General features: G+C 42.0%; 1 protein-coding gene across 5 annotated transcripts in view; it reads left to right on the top strand.

The window, feature by feature from the left end:
• LOC105494012 (HMG-box containing 4) overlaps nucleotides 1–19,216 on the top strand; it is a 54,140-nt gene that overhangs the window by 28,839 nt on the left and 6,085 nt on the right. For all 5 annotated transcript variants that reach the window (XM_071080491.1, XM_071080489.1, XM_071080493.1 and 2 more), the window contains 4 exons: nucleotides 12,840–12,921; nucleotides 15,149–15,213; nucleotides 16,813–16,918; nucleotides 17,706–17,875. In XM_071080491.1, the coding sequence (XP_070936592.1) occupies nucleotides 12,840–12,921; nucleotides 15,149–15,213; nucleotides 16,813–16,918; nucleotides 17,706–17,875 (423 nt within the window). The remainder of the gene's footprint in view (nucleotides 1–12,839; nucleotides 12,922–15,148; nucleotides 15,214–16,812; nucleotides 16,919–17,705; nucleotides 17,876–19,216) is intronic.

The following is a 19,216-nucleotide window of genomic DNA, read 5'->3' on the forward strand; positions in this document are numbered from 1 at the left end:
GCTCAGCACATTAGTGAGCCTTCAGTAAATACTATAATCATCTCAGTGGCAATGGAAGTTCAAGACCTAGAATTTGGCTGGAACTTGGGTGAGAAATTGGGTGTTCGTGTGTGATAAATGAAATAGGTAAATGGATAAGAGGAAATTGAGCTCAGAGCAGAATTTTATAGAACAGCTATGTTGGAGGAGAAACACAGAAGGGAGGAGAAAGACAGCTTCAAGAGTAGACTGATCTCATGCCAGAGAGGCCAAGGAGTTCAAGTGCGGTAGGTAGGAATGGAACTGGATCGGGGGTTGAGGAAAGAGTGAGCGGTGTGGAAGTGAACGTAGCAGCGGTGGGCTCTTACTCGAGGATTTTGACCAACACAAAGAAGGGAAATTGCACTATTTCCTGGGTGAAAAGTAGCCTTTCCGTTGTTTCGGAGGTGGTTTTTGTTGTTTGGTTGGTTGGTTGGTTTTATTGGTTTTGAGTCCTGCTTTCTAAGGAAGAGTAGAGAAATCATGTGGTAATATCTTGATGATTTCCCACTAAAAATCATCTCATTGAATTGGAAGCTTTTTGTTGGAACAGCAAGCAAGCCTGTAATCCCAGCACTTTGGGAAGCTGAGACGGGCGGATCACGAGGTCAGGAGATCGAGACCATCCTGGCTAACATGGTGAAACCCCGTCTCTACTAAAAAATACAAAAAAGCTAGCCGGGTGAGGTGGCGGGCGCCTGTAGTCCCAGCTACTCAGGAGGCTGAGGCAGGAGAATGGCGTGAACCTGGGAGGCGGAGCTTGCAGTGAGCCGAGATCCGGCCACTGCACTCCAGCCTAGGCGACAGAGCGAGACTCCGTCTCAAAAAAAAATAAAAAATAAATAGGAGGAGCAGGATACAGTTACATTTTAAATATACCTTACTTTTGGTTTTACCCCAAATAAAAGCCCATTTTTTGTCACTTAATAGCCAGGTGCAGTGGTTGACACCTATACTCCAGCACTTTGGAAGGCCGAGGTAGGTGGATCATGATGTCAGGAGTTCAAGACTAGCCTGACCAACATGGTGAAACCCCGTCTCTACCAAAAATACAAAAATTAGCCAAGCGTGGTGGCACGCGCCTGTAATCCCAGCTACTCAGGAGTCTGAGGCAGGAGAATCGCTTGAACCCAGGAGGCGGAGGTTGCAGTGAGCTGAGATCATGCCACTGTACTCCAGCCTGGGTGACAGAGCGAGACTCTGTCTCAAAATAAATTAATTAATTAATTAAAATCCGTAATGTTGCCATTTCAGAGACTTGCCTTTAGTTATCTGTATGTTTCCAAAATATGCACATTTTCTCTAAACCTACAGCTGGGCCAGGTAGCCTAATGTCTTACTAATAAACAAAAGTTTGAAACATAACTAGACTTGTGATGCTATTACATTAGTTCTCTCTCTGGCAAACCTGAGGCTAAGTAACAGCAACAATAAATGGTAGAAAGTAGTCACTACCATTTACTGAGTGGCCACTAGGTGCCAGGCTCTCCTAGGCATTTTCTGAATGTTACCACTCTTGATTAATAAGTAGTATCATTTGCCCCACTGACAGAGGAAGAAGCTGTAATCTCTCCACTATGCCACATGCCTTTCCACAACTTTAAGACATGGTTACTTGGTGCCATGATACATCTTTGACTCAAATTCAGCAGACTTGGATTCTTACTCTGGTCTGCTACTTACTAGGTCTGTTCTCCTGAGATTGCTTTCTCACTTCTGCTCATTTGTAAATTGGGGTTAGATTAAATTAGGTGGTACATGTAACATGCTTAGCACAGGGCATGGCTTAGTAAATGTCAGCTGTTACAGTTACTTTCGCTTACATCTTAAGTTCTTCAAAAGCACAAAATATATTTGAAAACATTTCAGCCACTCATTTCACATATTAGACTAAGCAAAGAGACTATGTTTTATGCATATAATACCCTACCTTAATATAACCTCCCACCTTTAGGAACCAAACTCTGTGGTTATGTCACATATTTGGAAAATAGTTAAGAACCAGAAAGAAAACAGGGCCTCTAAGGGGCAAAAGCAGATGTTATAAAACCTACAGCTCATTGGAGAGCTTCATCGTCACTGGAGAAGGACCAGTGAGGTGAGTCATGTGACCTCTGTGCCTCTGTTCCTTTATGCTTAAAATGGGGAGCTAGCACCCAGCCTACTTCACTTACAAGGATGTTGTGGAAATCAGATGAGGTGCTACACATGAATACACACTTGGCCTCTTTACGCACAGTTCTGAGACTTTGCTATTCAATAGTACATATTTACTCTGCTCTTACATCCTGCCAGGCAGTAAGGACACAAAGATGAGGATACAGTGTCTGCCCTCAAAGAGCTTTCAGTCTAGTAAAAGAGGTTGGAAAGGACTTGGTGTGTTAAACCTCAACAGAGGCATCGGCGGAGTACTGAGAGAGTGCAAGGAAAGCCCGGAATGGCTGGCTTCCTGGGAGAGCTGTCATAGGAACCAAATCTTAAGGCCAAGTAGGAATTATCAGGTGGAAAATAGGAGTAGGCACCTCAGTTATGGAATGGAAAATATTTGTGAAGGCCCTGAGACACCAGAGGGCACAGGACATTCAGAGAAACCCAGGAATTTGACATGACTGAAGCAAAGCCAGCAAAAGGTATGTAGAAGGCAGGAAGAATTGTTGCCAGACTGGCCTTCTAGGAAGGGGCAGGAGAACTGAGTAGGAATTGGCAAAGCACGATCCTAACAGCTGTACATGTAGAGTTCCTCGTATGTTCTAGGCACTGCACTAGTTTTTTTATCTACTGTATATCACTGAATTTTCTTTTTTTTTTTTTTGAGACGGAGTCTCGCTCTGTTGCCCAGGCTGGAGTGCAGTGGCCGGATCTCAGCTCACTGCAAGCTCCACCTCCCGGGTTTACGCCATTCTCCTGCCTCAGCCTCCCGAGTAGCTGGGACTACAGGCGCCCGCCACTGCGCCCGGCTATAGTTTTTTGTATTTTTTTTTTTAGTAGAGACGGGGTTTCACCGTGTTAGCCAGGATGGTCTCGATCTCCTGACCTCGTGATCCACCCGTCTCGGCCTCCCAAAGTGCTGGGATTACAGGCTTGAGCCACCACTCCTGGCCTATCACTGAATTTTCACAAGAACCCAATGAGGTGTAGGTATTGTCATCTCAGTTTCACAGAAATAAGCTTAAATAAATGAAATAGCATGCCCCAGGACATACCTGTTACTGGCAGAACAGGAATTAGAACCCAGGTTTTTCTGACTACAAGAACCATGCTCATTTCAATATACAGAAAGTGGTTAAATTATATTCATTGATGTGGTATGAGAGAGAGCGGAAGTATAGAGTACATGTGGAAAGATTTTCTTTTTTTTTTTTTTTTTTTTTTGAGACGGAGTCTTGCTCTGTCACCCAGGCTGGAGTGCAGTGGCCGGATCTCAGCTCACTGCAAGCTCCGCCTCCCGGGTTTACGCCATTCTCCTGCCTCAGCCTCCCAAGTAGCTGGGACTACAGGCGCCCGCCACCTCGCCCGGCTATTTTTTTGTATTTTTTAGTAGAGACGGGGTTTCACCGTGTTAGCCGGGATCGTCTCTCGATCTCCTGACCTCGTGATCCGCCCGTCTCGGCCTCCCAAAGTGCTGGGATTACAGGCTTGAGCCACCGCGCCCGGCCAACATTTTCATTCAATGTAGTTAAAATAAAAACTTTGGCATGGAAACCTTACTTATCTGCTATTTTTCCTTTTAGCCAGATCAGATTTGGGTATGTCAGTCAAGTTAGTTCAGAAGAGCATCAGGTGGTAAAATGGTTACAAGTCCAGGCTCCGAAGCCAGGCTGTCTGTGTTTAGTTGCCCTGCCACTCCATGGAGTTGTGAGTCTGGATCTCAGTTTCTTCATTTTTACACTGGCAGGAATGATGGAACTTACTTCATAGGGCTGTTATGATGTTTAAGGGAATTTCTATGGGTAAATGTCTTATAATAGTGGCTCCTATGTAATATTAACATCACCAAATTTTTTTTTCTTTCTTTTCTTTTCTTTTCTTTCTTTCTTTTCTTTCTTTTTTTTTTTTTTTTTTTTTTTTTTTTTTTTTTTTTTTTGAGAGACAGAGTTTTGTTCTTGTCACCCAGGCTGTAGTGCAGTGGTACGATCTCAGCTCACTACAACCTCCGCCTCCCGGGTTTAAGTGATTCTCCTGCCTCACACTCCCAGGTAGCTGGAATTACAGGTGCTGGCCACCACACCCAGCTAATTTTTGTCTTTTTAGTGGAAACGGTTTCAACACCTTGGCCAGGTCTTGAACTCCTAACCTCAGGTGATCCACCCGCCTCGGCCTCCCAAAGTGCTGGGATTACAGGCTTGAGCCACCACGCCAGGCCAAAATATTGTATTCTTTAAAACAGGATCTTAAACTGGAGTTATGAGGAGAGATTTTTCAACAGGTTATTGGAGTTCTATGACCCAAAAGAGTTAAGCAGGACACTTTATAAAGAGCATTAAGAAGTTGCATTTTGGGCCAGGAGCAGTGGCACACACCTGTAATTGCAGAGTTTTGGGAGGCCAAGGCAGGAAGATCACTTAAACCCATTCAGGGTTGCAGTGAGCCATAATGAGCCACTGCACTCCATCCTGGGTGACACAGCGAGACCCTGTTGCTTAAAAAGAAGTTGCTTTTTGAATATTCTTGATACTGTGACATACCTCATCAAATATTTAAAAGGAGATCCTGGCAGTAAAAAACGGTCATCTCATGAGTCACATGCAGTTAAGTGGACTTGTTGCAAGTAATTTGCTACTAATAATAAAGTATCCAAGTTTTTAAAATACTAACATTTTATTCATGAAAGAAGCTTCTGTGTATCCCAGCTGTAATCTACTTCCATCCTGTAGGTTTTCTTTCATGAGAAAATTTAGAGTGGAATTATTGACCTTGCATTTGGAATCTCATGGAAATGTTTTGTATTTGTAGAGATCATCCTTTATTTGTATATTTTTAATGTATAAAAATGTGCCATGGAAAATTTTTAACCCTTAAGTTTGAAATCTGAACTTTAGGTCCACAAACTAGAGTTGCATCTTACATAATGGTTAGGTTTTAAGTCAGCTTGTAAAGCGAACAGTGTAAGTAGTCAGAGTTTCCCTTGAAAGTCCTTTAGGAAGGCTCTACATTGAAGGCTGACAGAGTCTCAGTTCAACAGAATGTCATTCCAGCGCAGCTAGATTTTTCTCTCCACCACCAGATGAAGTCATTGGCCTTGTTCAGGAACCATGATTTTATTTCATTTTTTAAACTACCTTAGCTACAAACATCAGAATCACACTTGGGTAGTGAGTTGCCCACACTGAGAGAGACACAGAAACTATCTGGGGAGAATAGATTTATATCTCCTGTCCCACTCATTCCAGGTATAGGTTCTTAGAGTGGAATGAGTGGCAGGTGGAACACCCAGACTAATTAACCCATACCTCGCCAAATGGCCACGAGTACCCCTTACATGAACTCTTGTGCGAGTGTGTGTATGTGTTTGGGTGTGCATGTGGTGCCTCTCCATTGTATCTTAGGCCCAATAAAGGAGGATTTGAAAGAGGGGATCTTTAAAACACTTAAGATGTTGGGAAATAAAAAGCTGATACTAAATTAATAAATGAAATCCAGCACCCACAATATACTGCTTTATCATCTCTAAACAGAACTGGCTTCACCAGAAGAATACTAAAATTTAGTATTTTTAGTTTGGTTTGCTATTTCAGTGAAAAATTAAAATGGCTTGATACTATTTGTCTGATAAAGGTCAAATGATTTCACCCTATCCTCCTTCACCACAATTTTTATTTTTTCAAAAGCTTGTGTTGGCTTTTTGGGTGCCACAACTGCTATTTTGGAAAATGCATAGGGAATAGAAAAGAATTCATGCTAGTTTTCTCTTGTAGCATAACAAATTATCACAAGCTTAGCAGTTTAAAACAATATCCATTTACTATCTCACAGTCGTGTAGCTCAAAGTCCCCCTGGAGGACTCAACTGGGTTCTCTGCTCAGGGTCTCACAAGACTGAAGTCAAGGTGTCCACTAGAGCTGGGTTCTCATCCAAGGTTCAAGCTCATTCAAGTTGTAGGCCACTTTCAGTCCCTTATAGTTGTAGGACTCGTGGCAATTTGTTTTCTAAAAATTCGAGACCAGTCAGAGACTGTTGTGCCGCCTTCTCTCATTTTGTTTCTGTGTTTCTTAATGTTGGTTTGATGTGGGTTTTTTTTTGTTGTTTTCTTTTTGTTTTTGTTTTGAGACATTTTTACTCATGTTGCCCAGATTGGAGTGCAATGGCACCATCTCAGCTCACTGCAACCTCCGCCTCCCAGGTTCAAGTGGTTCTCGTGCCTCAGCCTCCCGAGTAGCTGAGACTACAGGCACATGCCACCATGCCTGGCTAAGTTTTCTGTTTTTAGAAGAGATGGGGTTTCACCATGTTGGCCAGGCTGGTCTTGAACTGCTGACCTCAGGTGATCCACCCGCCTTGGCCTCCCAAAGTGCTGGGATTACAGGTGTGAGCCACCGCGCCCAGCCAGTGTGGTTTCTATTCATGTGAAATTTGTTCAGGAAACTCTTTTAAGATTTTAATTTTTTGCAGCAGCAGCAGCTTTAGGTTAACAACAAAATTGAGAGAAAAGTACAGAGATAACCCATATATCCCCCATCCCACAGGTGCACAGCCTTCCACACTATCAACATCCCCCACCAGACTAGTACATTTGTTACAACTGATGAACCTACACTGACACATTATTATCACCCAGAGTCCATAGTTTACACTGGGGCTCCCTCCTGGTGTTGTCCATTCTATGGGTTTGGACAAATGTATGATGACATGTATCTGCCATTACAGTCTCAGGCAGAGTATTTTCACTGCTCTAAAAATCCTGTAGTCCACCTATTCATTACCTCCCTGGCAGCCACTGAACTTTGTACTGTCTCCATAGTTTTGCCTTTTCCAGAATGCCACATAGTTGGAATCATACAGTATCTGGCCTTTTCAGATTGGCTTCTTGCACTTACTAATATGTACTTAAATTCCCTCCATGTCTTTCCATGGCTCGACACCTTTCTTTTTTTCCTTTTAGCACTGAATAATATTCTATTGTCTAGATATAGTACTACAGTTTATTCATTCACTGATTGTAGGACGTCTTGGTTGCTGTCAAGTTTTGGCAGTTATGAATGAAGCTGCTATAAACTTCCAAGTGCAGGTTTTTGTGTGGACATCAGTTTTCACCTCCTTTGGGTGAATACCAAGGAGCACAGCTGATGGATTATATGTTAAGAACATTTAGTTTTCTGAGAACCACCAAACTGTTTTCCAAAGTGGCTGTACCATGGGATCTCAGCCCCATTCGGACAAAGATCTTGGTCTGTCTCATTTGCCATTGAGTCCCCAATACCTTCAATATTTCTTGCCTCAAAGAATGAGTGACTGAAAAGTCTACCCAAGAAATGTCATTAAGCCCCTTCCAAACCACCACCTGGGGTCTGGGGCTTTTAAATTTTATGTATTTTTTTTTTTAATGTTATTATTTTTTTTAAGATGGGGTCTCACTCTGTCACCCAGGCTGGAGTGCAGAGGTACAATCCTAGCTCACTGCAGCCTCGAGCTCCTGAGCTCAATCGATTATCCCACCTCGGCCTCCTGAGTAGCTGGGGCTACAAGCACATACCACCACACCCAGCTAATTTTTAAATTTTTTGTAGAGTTGGAGTCTCACTGTGGCAACACAGCAAGACTGCATTTCTACAAAAAAACCAAAAAAAAGTCAGGCATGGTGGCATGTACTCGTAGTCTTAACTACTCAGGAGGCTGAAGCCGGGGACTATGATCACACCACTGCACTCCAGCCTGCATGACAGAATGAGAGCTTGTCTTAAAAAAAAGAGATTTTTGGATAATAGTTCTTTATCAGCTATGCCCCTTGTAAATATTTTCTCACAGTCTGTGGATTGTCTTTTCATTTTCTTAAGTGACTTTTGCAGAGCAGAAGTTTTTGATTTTTTTTTTTGAGACAGAGTCTCGCTCTGTCGCCCAGGCTGGAGTGCAGTGGTGTGATCTCCGCTCACTGCAAGCTCCGCCTCCCGGGTTCCCGCCATTCTCCTGCCTCAGCCTCCTGAGTTGCTGGGACTACAGGCGCCACCACCTCGCCCAGCTAATTTATTGTATTTTTAGTAGAGACGGAGTTTCACTGTGTTCGCCAGGATGGTCTCAATCTCCTGACCTCATGATCCGCCCGCCTCGGCCTCCCAAAGTGCTGGGATTACAGGCGTGAGACACTGCACCTGGCAGAAGTTTTTAATTTTAATGAACCCCAGTTTATCAGTACCTTCTTTCATGGATTATGTCTTTGGTTTCTGTTTCTGGAAGGTAATTGCCAAGCTCAAGATCATCTCCTGTGTTACCATCTGGGAGTTTTATAGTTTTGTACTTTACATTTAGGTCTGAGACTTATTTTGAGTTAATTTGTGAAGGGGATAAGGTCTGTGTCTAGATTCCTTTTTTTTTTTTTTTTCTTTTTTTTTTGGCATGTGAATATCCAATTGTCCCAGCATCTTTTGTTGAAATACTATCTTTTCTTCATTGTATTGTCCTTGCTCCTTTGTCAAAGATTCGTTGACTTTATTTAGGTAGCTTGTTTCTAGGCCCTCTATTCTGTTCCATTGATGTATTTGTGTATTCTTTCGCCAGTGCCACACTGTCTTGGTTATTGTAGCTTCATAGTAATATTGAAGTAGGGTAGTGTCAGTCCTCCGACTTTGTTCTTCTTCAATACTGTGTTGTCCATTCTGGGTCTGTGGCCTCTTCATATAAACTTTAGAATCAGTTGATGTCTTCGAAACAGCTCACTGGGCTTCTTGTCTCTTTTATGTGCTCACCTGCTACGGTCAGGCCCAGTCAGGATAATCTCCCTTTTGACTAACTCAGAGTCAACTCACTAGAGACCTTAAGTGCATCTGCACAATCCCCTAGCCATATAACATGACATGACCATGTCTTGCCCACCCTTACGGGAATGCAAACCCAGGAGAAGGGGTCTTGGGGGCCATCTTAAAATTCTGCTTGCCACAGAAATAACATTGAGTACCTACTGAAGTGCCACACACCAGTGGAGTAATTCCCACCTTTGAGTTAAATGGTGTTATCCAAGTTTTACTTGTAGGGAAACGAAATGTCAGGCAAATGAAGCAATTCACGTAACTAGTAAATAGCATGGTCAGGATTCTAACGCAGATTTGCTGGTCTTCAAAGCCATTTTTGCCACACTATCTCTAACAAATCCTGTCACATCTTCCTCCTTCCCAGTTTATTTGCTTTTCTCCCAACCCACTGTCTTGATTGTGGGTCATCATCATTCATCCCTTCCCCACACTCCTGCAGCAGCCTCCTGATTGGTCTTCCTGCCTTTGCTCTTGTTCTTCTCCAGTTTGTTCTCCATAGTCCTTAAGTGTAACCCTGACTATATAACTTCCTGCTTAAAATACTTGTATGGCTTCTTCCAGACAGAATCCATACATTTTAATATGGGTTACATGGCCTCAGTTTATGGGCTCTGCCTGCTTCTCTAACATCGTCTCTTACCTCTCTCTTCTTTGATAAATGTGCCCCCATGTTGTTTCCTCTGCCTAGAACACTCTTAACCACCCTTCATCTGCCTACTTCTACCCATCTCTCTGGTTTAGATTAAATGTCACTTCCTCCAGAAGGCTTTCTTTGACTCCCTAACTTGGGAACGCACTCCTACTACATGTTCCCATAGCACCAAATGCTTTCCCTATAATAGCACTGTGTTTTATTACAATGACATATTTAACTGCCTCATTTGTTAGATTCTACATCTGATCCTTATCTGTATTCCCAGTGTCTGGCACATATGGATACTCAGTAAATATTATTAATACATGAATAGTAGAATACTTTAATGGGTTACTTTTTTTTCTGCTTCCTTTGAAATCTTAGTCTCTGCTTTTCCTTAATTGCCATTGAAATACTTTTAATATCACTTATTAGAAAAGCTGTCCACTTCCCATGTGTTTTATTCAGGATCAAATAATTAGTATATGGGGAAGCTGACACAAGATTGTGGGTCTTTAAACTGTAAATTTCATGTGTTTTCCACTATTTTATGCAGCTTAACTTCCTTATAATTAGATCTAGTCTTCAAAAGCTTATCCTCCTAACTACTTGCTATACCACCACCCAGCACAGGTACTCAATAAACGCTAATCTGTTTTCTACATAATTGAATAAAATCCTGTGTAAGAGTTATGAAGGAAACCTTTTTCTTCAATATGTGAATTTGAATCTATAGTATATTAGCCAAGAATTGTGATTAGTGTGACAGCTATGGATAGCCTTATAGAATAGGAACATTAACCTTTTACAGTATTATATTGTGTTTGAGAAAACGTTGTTAAATGCCTTCCTTGTAGGTTTTATAATATGGCCAAACAAGCTATGAAATCTCTCAAGCATATATATTTTCTAATGTTCTCAGTATTTAGACGTGAGATTGATTGTACAGTTGGGAAAGATTTGGCAGCGTATAGACTTCCACAAATTATTCTCTCATCATGTATTCTAGTAAATGTCAGGCATATAGATAAGCCATGATTAAAAGATTAGTATGAAATTTAACAAACATACCACAAATTTTATCTCAAATAAGTGCAATCTCATTCAAAGCAGTTACCTTGGAAAGTGTTCTAGGAATATTTCCATTCATCAAATGATTTCAGAATAGCTTTTGGAATTAAAGTCAGAGTCATCACATGAGCTTTTTACTGCCATCAGCCTCAGTCAGTCTTTGTCCTTTGAGGGTCGTTATTTTGTGGGAACAACATGAAGAACTAGGGCAGCTAGGCAGAGTGCACGATCGAGCTTTGTTTAAAGCAAGATACAACTCTGAAGTTATGAGACAGGACTGTGTGACTGGTTTAGTTTTCGTCCCAAAATCTCACTCTTAAGGCAAACAAAAGCTCCCAAGGGCGTTGAAAGCACCAAACACTCATGTCTTTTTTTTTTTTTTCAGGCAGAGTCTCACTCTATCGCCCAGGCTGGCGTGCAGTGGCGCAATCTTGGCTCACTGCAAGCTCTACCTGCCGGGTTCACACCATTCTCCTGCCTCAGCCTCCCGAGTAGCTGGGACTACAGGCGCCTACCACCACGCTGGCCAATTTTTTGTATTTTTAGTAGAGACGAGGTTTCACCATGTTAGCCAGGATGCTCTTGATCTGCTGACCTCGTGATCCACCCGCCTCGGCCTCCCAGAATGTTGGGATTACAGGCATGAACCACTGCGCCTGGCCACATTCATGTCATTTTAATAACTGTAGGGCCAGAAAGGACTAGGAATAGATGAAAGACTGAGAATCACATTTTGATGCTTCCAGATAAGTTTTTGCAGAAAGCCATACTGAAAATATTTGTTTGTTAGATTAAAATTATTAAGTGATAACCCTTTCTTTACATTAAATAGCTAACTTTTTCTGTAAGGGAGCAACATATATTCTTTCTTGGGCCCATAACCCTGAAAGTCAGGGCTACCTGGGTTGTGGTTATAACTGCCAGGGTCTAGTGTTACTACTAGCTTAGTGATGGTACCCTCAGCAAGTTACAATTTCTCTGACTTTATTTTTTCCCATCCTCACAATGAGAAATTTGGATAGATGAATCTAATTGCATGTCTCTTTCTTGATAGAAAAAACTTAACTTTTTCCCCTTAGACCATGTATAATTGTAAAATGGAATGCATAAAAATATAATCATCTGTTTTATATGTCTCTTATTGAACTGACTTTAAAAATAATTTGATTTTGTTTCTCAAAAATCATATATTCCTTTTGGCATTGGGTCAGAATATAGTGAAGAACAAACATGCCTCAGGTAGTACAGAGCAGTTTGTTGAAGTGAAGACATTTCATCTGACAGTGACTACCAAAGAATTGTCTTCAGTTATTTATTCGCTTCTTACCTTGAACCCAAAGAATGTGAATAGTCCAATAATGAGAAGCTACAAATGACAATAAAAGCAGGATGATGGAAATTACAAGATTAGAAATCAAAACCAGAGAAGCAAAAAGAACATAGATTTGGCTCTTGCATTTCTGGCTCCAGAGTTTAAAAGGAAATTATATGGTTCAGATTTTCAAAGGTGAGAAAAATAGATACCCCAGGAGTGATAAAGATTTTCTTAACACTGAATTCTGAAAGAAATATGTAACATGGGATTGTATATAGGGAGAAGGAAGGTCTTTACAAATAATTTAACATGTGGTTTTTACCTACTAAAATTAAAACTGATGTTCATCTCTGAGTGGTAAGTAACATGGATTAAAAATGTATTTTCCTGGCCAGGCACGGTGGCTCACGCCTATAATCCCAGCTCTTTGGGAGGCCGAGGTGGGCGCATCACCTGAGGTCAGGAGTTCGAGAACAGCCTGACCAACATGGTGAAACCCCATCTCTAGTAAAAATACAAAAATTAGCCAGGCATGGTGGTGGGCACCTGTAATCTCAGCTACTTGGAAGGCTGAGGCAGAAGAATCGCTTGAACCCAGGAGGGGAGGTTACAGTGAACCAAGATTGCGCCACTGCACTTCAGCCTGGGCGACAGAGCAAGACTCCATCTCAAAAAAAAAAAAAAAATTATTATTCTGTTTAGGAAAGCTGGTTAGTAGTTTGGAACTCTTCCCTTGATGAAAAAGTTTAGGTATCCTTCTATTTTATTACTGTGGTTTCAGGGTTACTAAACTTGGGTTCTAATCAAGTCTTACCCTGTTGTATCTTCTATGTGGCACTAGCCAAAAAAGAAGAACATGTCGGCCTACCAGGTGTTCTGTAAAGAGTATCGCGTGACCATTGTGGCTGACCATCCAGGTATAGGTAAGAACTTTGCTGATCTGTAGCGCTTTTGCTTTCCATTTATATCTTGAAGCAGTGCAGTTAATTTCTTCTTCCTGTAGCATTAGAGCATAGATAATCTTGTTTCTTTCCTCAGCTCTGCAAATCACTTTAGATTTTGCCTTAGTTTACCTCATCTGTAAAAGAGATGAACTTTCTATACATATCTCTTAAACTGATAAGGTGGGAAACTACGTAAAAATAAATGTTATAAAGCACATACATAAATGCACAAAAATAGGCCAGGCGCGGTGGCTCAAGCCTGTAATCCCAGCACTTTGGGAGGCCGAGACGGGTGGATCACTAGGTCAGGAGATCGAGACCATCCTGGCTAACACGGTGAAACCCCGTCTCTACTAAAAAAATACAAAAAACTAGCCGGGCGAGGTGGCGGGCGCCTGTAGTCCCAGCTACTCAGGAGGCTGAGACAGGAGAATGGCCCGAACCCGGGAGGCGGAGCTTGCAGTGAGCTGAGATCCGGCCACTACACTCCAGCCTGGGCGACAGAGCGAGACTCCGTCTCAAAAAAAAAAAAATGCACAAAAATATACAATTGTTTATTTCCAAGATTCTACAATTGGCCTTTTCCTTAAACTGCCCTTGAATATAAAGTTATAATGAGATGTCTTGTATTATATTGTTGTAAAGATGCTCTTCAAGTTACGATAGTGTTACATCCCGATAAACCCATTGAAAGTTGAAAATACTGTAAGTCAAAAATGCACTTAATACACCTAGCCTACAGAACACATTTAAGGTGGGCCTTAAATGTGCTCAGGACACTTAACATTTGCCTACACTTGAGCAAGGTCATTTAACACAAAGCCTGTTTTATAATAAAGTGTTGAATATCTTGTGTAATGTATTGAATACTGTACTGAAAGTGAAAAACAGAATGGTTGTATGGGTACTAGAAGTACAGTTTTTACTGAGTACATATTGAAAAATCAAAAGTCAAACCATCATAAGTCAGGGACTGTCTGTATTTGTCTCTGTATTAGAAGTTAATGAGGTGAGACACATGTCACTTAACCGCTACAGATTTCCTTTGCCTAATGTGTAAAATCGCTGCCCTACCAACTCCAAAAGGCCGCAGTGAGGCACACATGAATATGCTTTATAAAGCATAAAACTGTTATACAGTGGAAGGGTAAGATTACACATCTAGAGGATTGCTTCTGAGCTGCTCTAGGGAAATCCTTCTTTGGTTCTAATTGTTCAGAAATTTGGTAAAAGCCTAACACCTTTTTTCAAATTCTACACATATTTTTTAACCTAAGTTGATAGGCCTTGTATTGTGGGATCAAATTAAAGACACCAGAGGGAGGATGCAGTGGCTCATGCCTATAATCTCAGCACTTCGGGAGGCTGAAGTAGGAGAATTGCTGGAGCCCAGGAGTTTGAGACCAACTTGGGCAACATAATGAGACCTCATCTCTACAAATAATAATTTAAAAAAATAGCCAGTCACAGTGACTCATGCCTGTAATCCCAACACTTTGGGAGGCCGAGGTGGGTGGATTACACGAGGTCAGGAGTTCAAGACCAGCCTGGCCAACATGGTGAAACCCTGTCTCTACTAAAAATACAAAAATTAGCCTAGCATTTTGGTGCACACCTGTAATCCCAGCTACTCCGGAGGCTGAGGCAGGAGAATCACTTGAACCCAGGAGGCAGAAGTTGCAGTGAGTCAAGATCACTCCATTTCACTCCAGCCTGGGCGACACAGCGAGACTCCATCTCAAAAAAAAAAAAAAAAAAAAAAAAAAATTTTTTTTTTAAATTAGCTAGGTGTGGTAGGTAGCCCGTGCCTGTAGTCCCAGCTATGTGGGGGGGTAGAGGTGAGAGGGTGGTTTGAGCCCAGGTGGTTGAGGCTGCTGTGAGCTATTATCACACCACTGCCCTCCAACCTGAGCAACAGAGCCAGACTCAGTCTCAAAAAAAGACACTAGAAAGATGCTTAAGGAATAAATCCCTAGGGAATAGATGGGTTAGGAGTTGAGACTGTCTTGTGACCATCAAAACATCCCCTTCCCTATAGAAAAAAATCAAAGAAAAGCCATGGGATTGGGGTTGGTTTTCTCAAAGAATCTTGCAATATTTAAATCTGACCTTCAAAACCCTTTTCACAGTTTTCGCTCTCACCAATCTTCTGTTTTGTTAATGGCTAACCCTTTACTGTATTGAGTGTTTTACTCTTTTATGCCAGATTTTGGGGAACTTAGTAAAAAACTGGCTGAAGTGTGGAAGCAATTGCCAGAAAAAGACAAACTGGTAAGTACACTTTCTTACAAATGTATTTTTCAGTGCTTCTTGCCTTCCAAAATACCTAATTCTTCCATAGACCAGCCAGCCAGACAGCACTGAAAATAGTGAAGAAAATTACAAATCAATAGAAAATGGTTTAGCAGAGGACATAACACTGTTAGTGCCAGTTCACTGTACGTGAGGATTTAGCTATAGCAAGGCTGTCTTTTCTAACCTGGTCTAGTTTTTTCCAACAGTGTTACATTTGAGCCAAAAGATGTTCTAAGTTGAGGCATAACTAAAGTGTTAAATTATAAAATCAGAGCCCTTTACTGAAAACACCTAGTAATCAGTCATGGTCTGAGAACTGAGGAAAGTTATCCACTTAGCAGTCACTGCAGACAATAAAAACATGAGAATGTGCTTACTAGGTAACCAGGTTCAAGGTCATTATCCTCATCAACCATTACCAAATAATGTACCCTACTGTCAAGAAGCTAGTAAGACACTGATAAACAGTCATATCTGGACTGGGCATGGTGGCTCACACCTGTAATTCCAGCACTTTGGGAGCCTGAGGCAGGTGGATCACCTGAGGTCAGGAGTTCGAGACTAGCCTGGCCAACATGGCGAAACCCCGTTTCTACTAAAAATACAAAAAATTAGCCAGGCTTGGTGGTGCATGCCTGTAATTCCAGCTACTTGCGAGGCTGAGGCAGGAGAATCGCTTGAACCCCGGAGGCAGAGGTTGCAGTGAGCCAAGATCTCGCCATTGTACTCCAGCTTGGGCAACAAGAGCAAAACTCCATCTCAAAAAAAAACAAAAATCAGTCATATCTGAATCATTGAGACTTATGATATGAAGGTCATATAGGAGCAATATGTCATCTAGATGAACAACTATTTTTCACCCAGATAGATTATCCTTAGTTTTTGTTTTCCATGTTATTGTTATCCTGCTGTTGTGTTGGTATTGCCAACCAGCAGATTAGAAGAACCACAGAGACATTATATTGAACCAGATGTTTAATCTGTGATTTTACATTTCACCTTACAGTGATCTAAAAATCAGTGCCAAGATTTGACCATTAGCATTGAGGAATGTTTATAGTCCTCTACTAAGATGTTAATGTAGGCCGGGCGCGGTGGCTTAAGCCTGTAATCCCAGCACTTTGGGAGGCCGAGACGGGTGGATCACAAGGTCAGGAGATTGAGACCATCCTGGCTAACCCAGTGAAACCCCGTCTCTACTAAAAAATACAAAAACAAAAACTAGCCGGGCGAGGTGGCGGGCACCTGTAGTCCCAGCTACTCGGGAGGCTGAGGCAGGAGAATGGCGTAAACCCGGGAGGCGGAGCTTGCAGTGAGCTGAGATCCAGCCACTGCACTCCAGCCTGGGCAACAGAGCGAGACTCCGTCTCAAAAAAAAAAAAAGATATTAATGTAGTCAGCTGTCTGAAGTCAGTTCAGTGACCCCCAGCTTAAAAGTTAGCATTAACCCTCTGCCTGCCTGCCTCCTACTATTGCCTTTCTTTTCTCTGTTTTGTTCTTTCATAACTGCTTTTCCTTTTACTTTTTTGTCCTTTTAAATTTATTTTAATTTAATATTCACTGATGTGATTGCAGATTTGGAAGCAAAAAGCTCAGTATCTGCAGCACAAACAGAACAAAGCAGAAGCCACAACTGTGAAAAGGAAAGCATCCAGCTCAGAAGGTTCCATGAAAGTCAAAGGTATTGACCACATCCCCATCCTGCTTTTCTCTAAAGCATGTGAATTTTGCTTCCTTGCTAAGAAACTGGGAAAAAAGCTTGCAATATTAGAAGTGGACCTTGATTCCCAGGTATTATTACTGAATGTTACAGGCTACCAAAAAGAGATGTTCAAATTTTGAAAATGTAAATCAGAAGTCAGCAAACTTTTGCTTTAAAGGTCCAGAGAGTAGACCAGGCGCAGTGGCTCATGCCTGTAATCCCAGCACTTTGGGAGGCCAAAGTGGGTGGATCACCTGAGGTTGGGAGTTCGAGACCAGCCTAACCAACATGGAAAAGCCCTGTCTCTACTGAAAATACAAAATTAGCCAGGTATGGTGGCGCATACCTGTAATCCCAGCTACCAGGGAGGCCAAAGCAGGGGAATTGCTTGAACCCGGGAGGTGGAGGTTGTGGTGAGCTGAGATCGTGCCATTGCACTCCAGCCTGGGCAACAAGAGCAAAACTTCATCTCAAAAAAAAATAGGTCCAGAGAGTAAATATTATAGGCCTTGTGTGCTGTATGCATTCTCACATTCTCTGTCACATATTCTTTGTTTTTCTATAACCCTTTAAGAATGTAAAACTATTCTTAGCTCACAGGCCGTAAAAAAAAAAAAAGGAGACCAAGGACTGAATTTAGCCCACAGGCTGCAATTTTGCTAATGCCTGGTATAGTTCATAAAAAGGGAAAATCAGGAAGAACAATTTTGTGTTGTTCAAGGCTGTAGGCAAGTTTTACCTGTCTGCCTCATTGCTCTGTTCTCAGCCTCTTCTGTAGGAGTACTGTCACCCCAGAAGAAATCCCCACCCACCACCATGCTCTTACCAGCCTCACCAGCCAAAGCCCCCGAGACAGAGCCCATTGATGTTGCTGCTCATCTTCAGCTGTTGGGAGAGTCCCTAAGCCTCATTGGACACCGTCTGCAGGAAACTGAGGTGAATACAACTATCAGCAGTGTGACTACAGTTTCCCATATAATTTGGATTCATTCACTCATTTTACATACATGTATTGAGCATCTACTTTATGCTAAATTATGCCAGATACTCAGGATGCAGTGATATAGAAGATATAATGATAACAGAAATATCTATAGAGATATTCAATCTACCTATTAGCTCTCAAAGTTTCACTAACGATATCCTATTGAAACAATGGCACAAAAAGAAATTGGAATACCCTGTAACTTATTTTTATTTTTTTAAAATGCAGTGGAGACTGGGCGCAGTGGCTCACGCCTGTAATCCTAATTTGGGAGGCCTAGCTGGGAGAATCGCTTAAGGCCAGGAGTTCGAGACCAGCCTGGCAAGCATAGTGAGACTCCATCTCAAAAAATACATATATTCAAAAAATTTAAAAGAAATAAAAATGGGGCCGGGCGTGGTGGCTCATGCCTGTAATCCCAGCACCTTGGGAGGCCGAGGCTGGCGGATCACAAGGTCAGGAGTTCGAGACCAGCTTGGCCAATATGGTGAAACCCTGTCTCTACTAAAAGTACAAAAATTAGCCAGGCATGGTGGTGTGCACCTGTGGTCCCAGCTACTCGGGAGGCTGAGGCAGGAGAATCGCTTGAACCTGGGAGGCGGAGGTTGCAGTGAGTCGAGATCGCACTACTGTATTCCAGCCTGGGCGACAGAGTGAGACTCCATCACAAAGAAAAAAAAAAAAAAAAGAAGAAATGCAGTGGCGGCTGGGCACAGTGGCCCATGTATGTAATCCTAGCAATTTGGGAGACTGAGGCAGGAGGATTGCTTGAGGCCAGGAGTTGGAGAGCAGCCTGGGCAACATAACGAGACCCCATTTCTACAAAAAATTTAAAAATTAGCCAGGTATAATGGTGCACACCTGTAGACCCAGCTACTCGGAAGGCTAAGGCAGATGGATTGCTTCAGCCCAGGAGCTCAAAGGCTGTAAGCTATTATTGCTGCACTGCATTCCAGCTTGAGTGACAGAGCAAGACCCTATCTCTTTTAAAAAAACAAAAACAAAAAGGCAAGAAAAACGATGAGTACAAATTCCATAGCAGTTTTGATTACTTCTATCTACTTCTAAGAGACTTCGCATTTTTCTGTGCATTTCCAGCAAAGTCTTGAATAGATTCAATTGTATAGGAGATTAAGAGTTCTTCTATTTTGAAAATAGGTAGCAAATGGAGAAGTTAAGTACCCAGCTCTCCAGTACTCTGCACTTAAATTATACAGTGCTATGTGCCCTAGGGAGATTTTTGTCCTTTTAAGCTTCGATTTCAAAATCACTTAACCTGCACAGCTGTCGTG

The sequence above is a fragment of the Macaca nemestrina genome, chromosome 15 (genome assembly GCF_043159975.1).
Source record: "Macaca nemestrina isolate mMacNem1 chromosome 15, mMacNem.hap1, whole genome shotgun sequence".
Classification (NCBI taxonomy): Eukaryota; Metazoa; Chordata; class Mammalia; order Primates; family Cercopithecidae; genus Macaca; species Macaca nemestrina.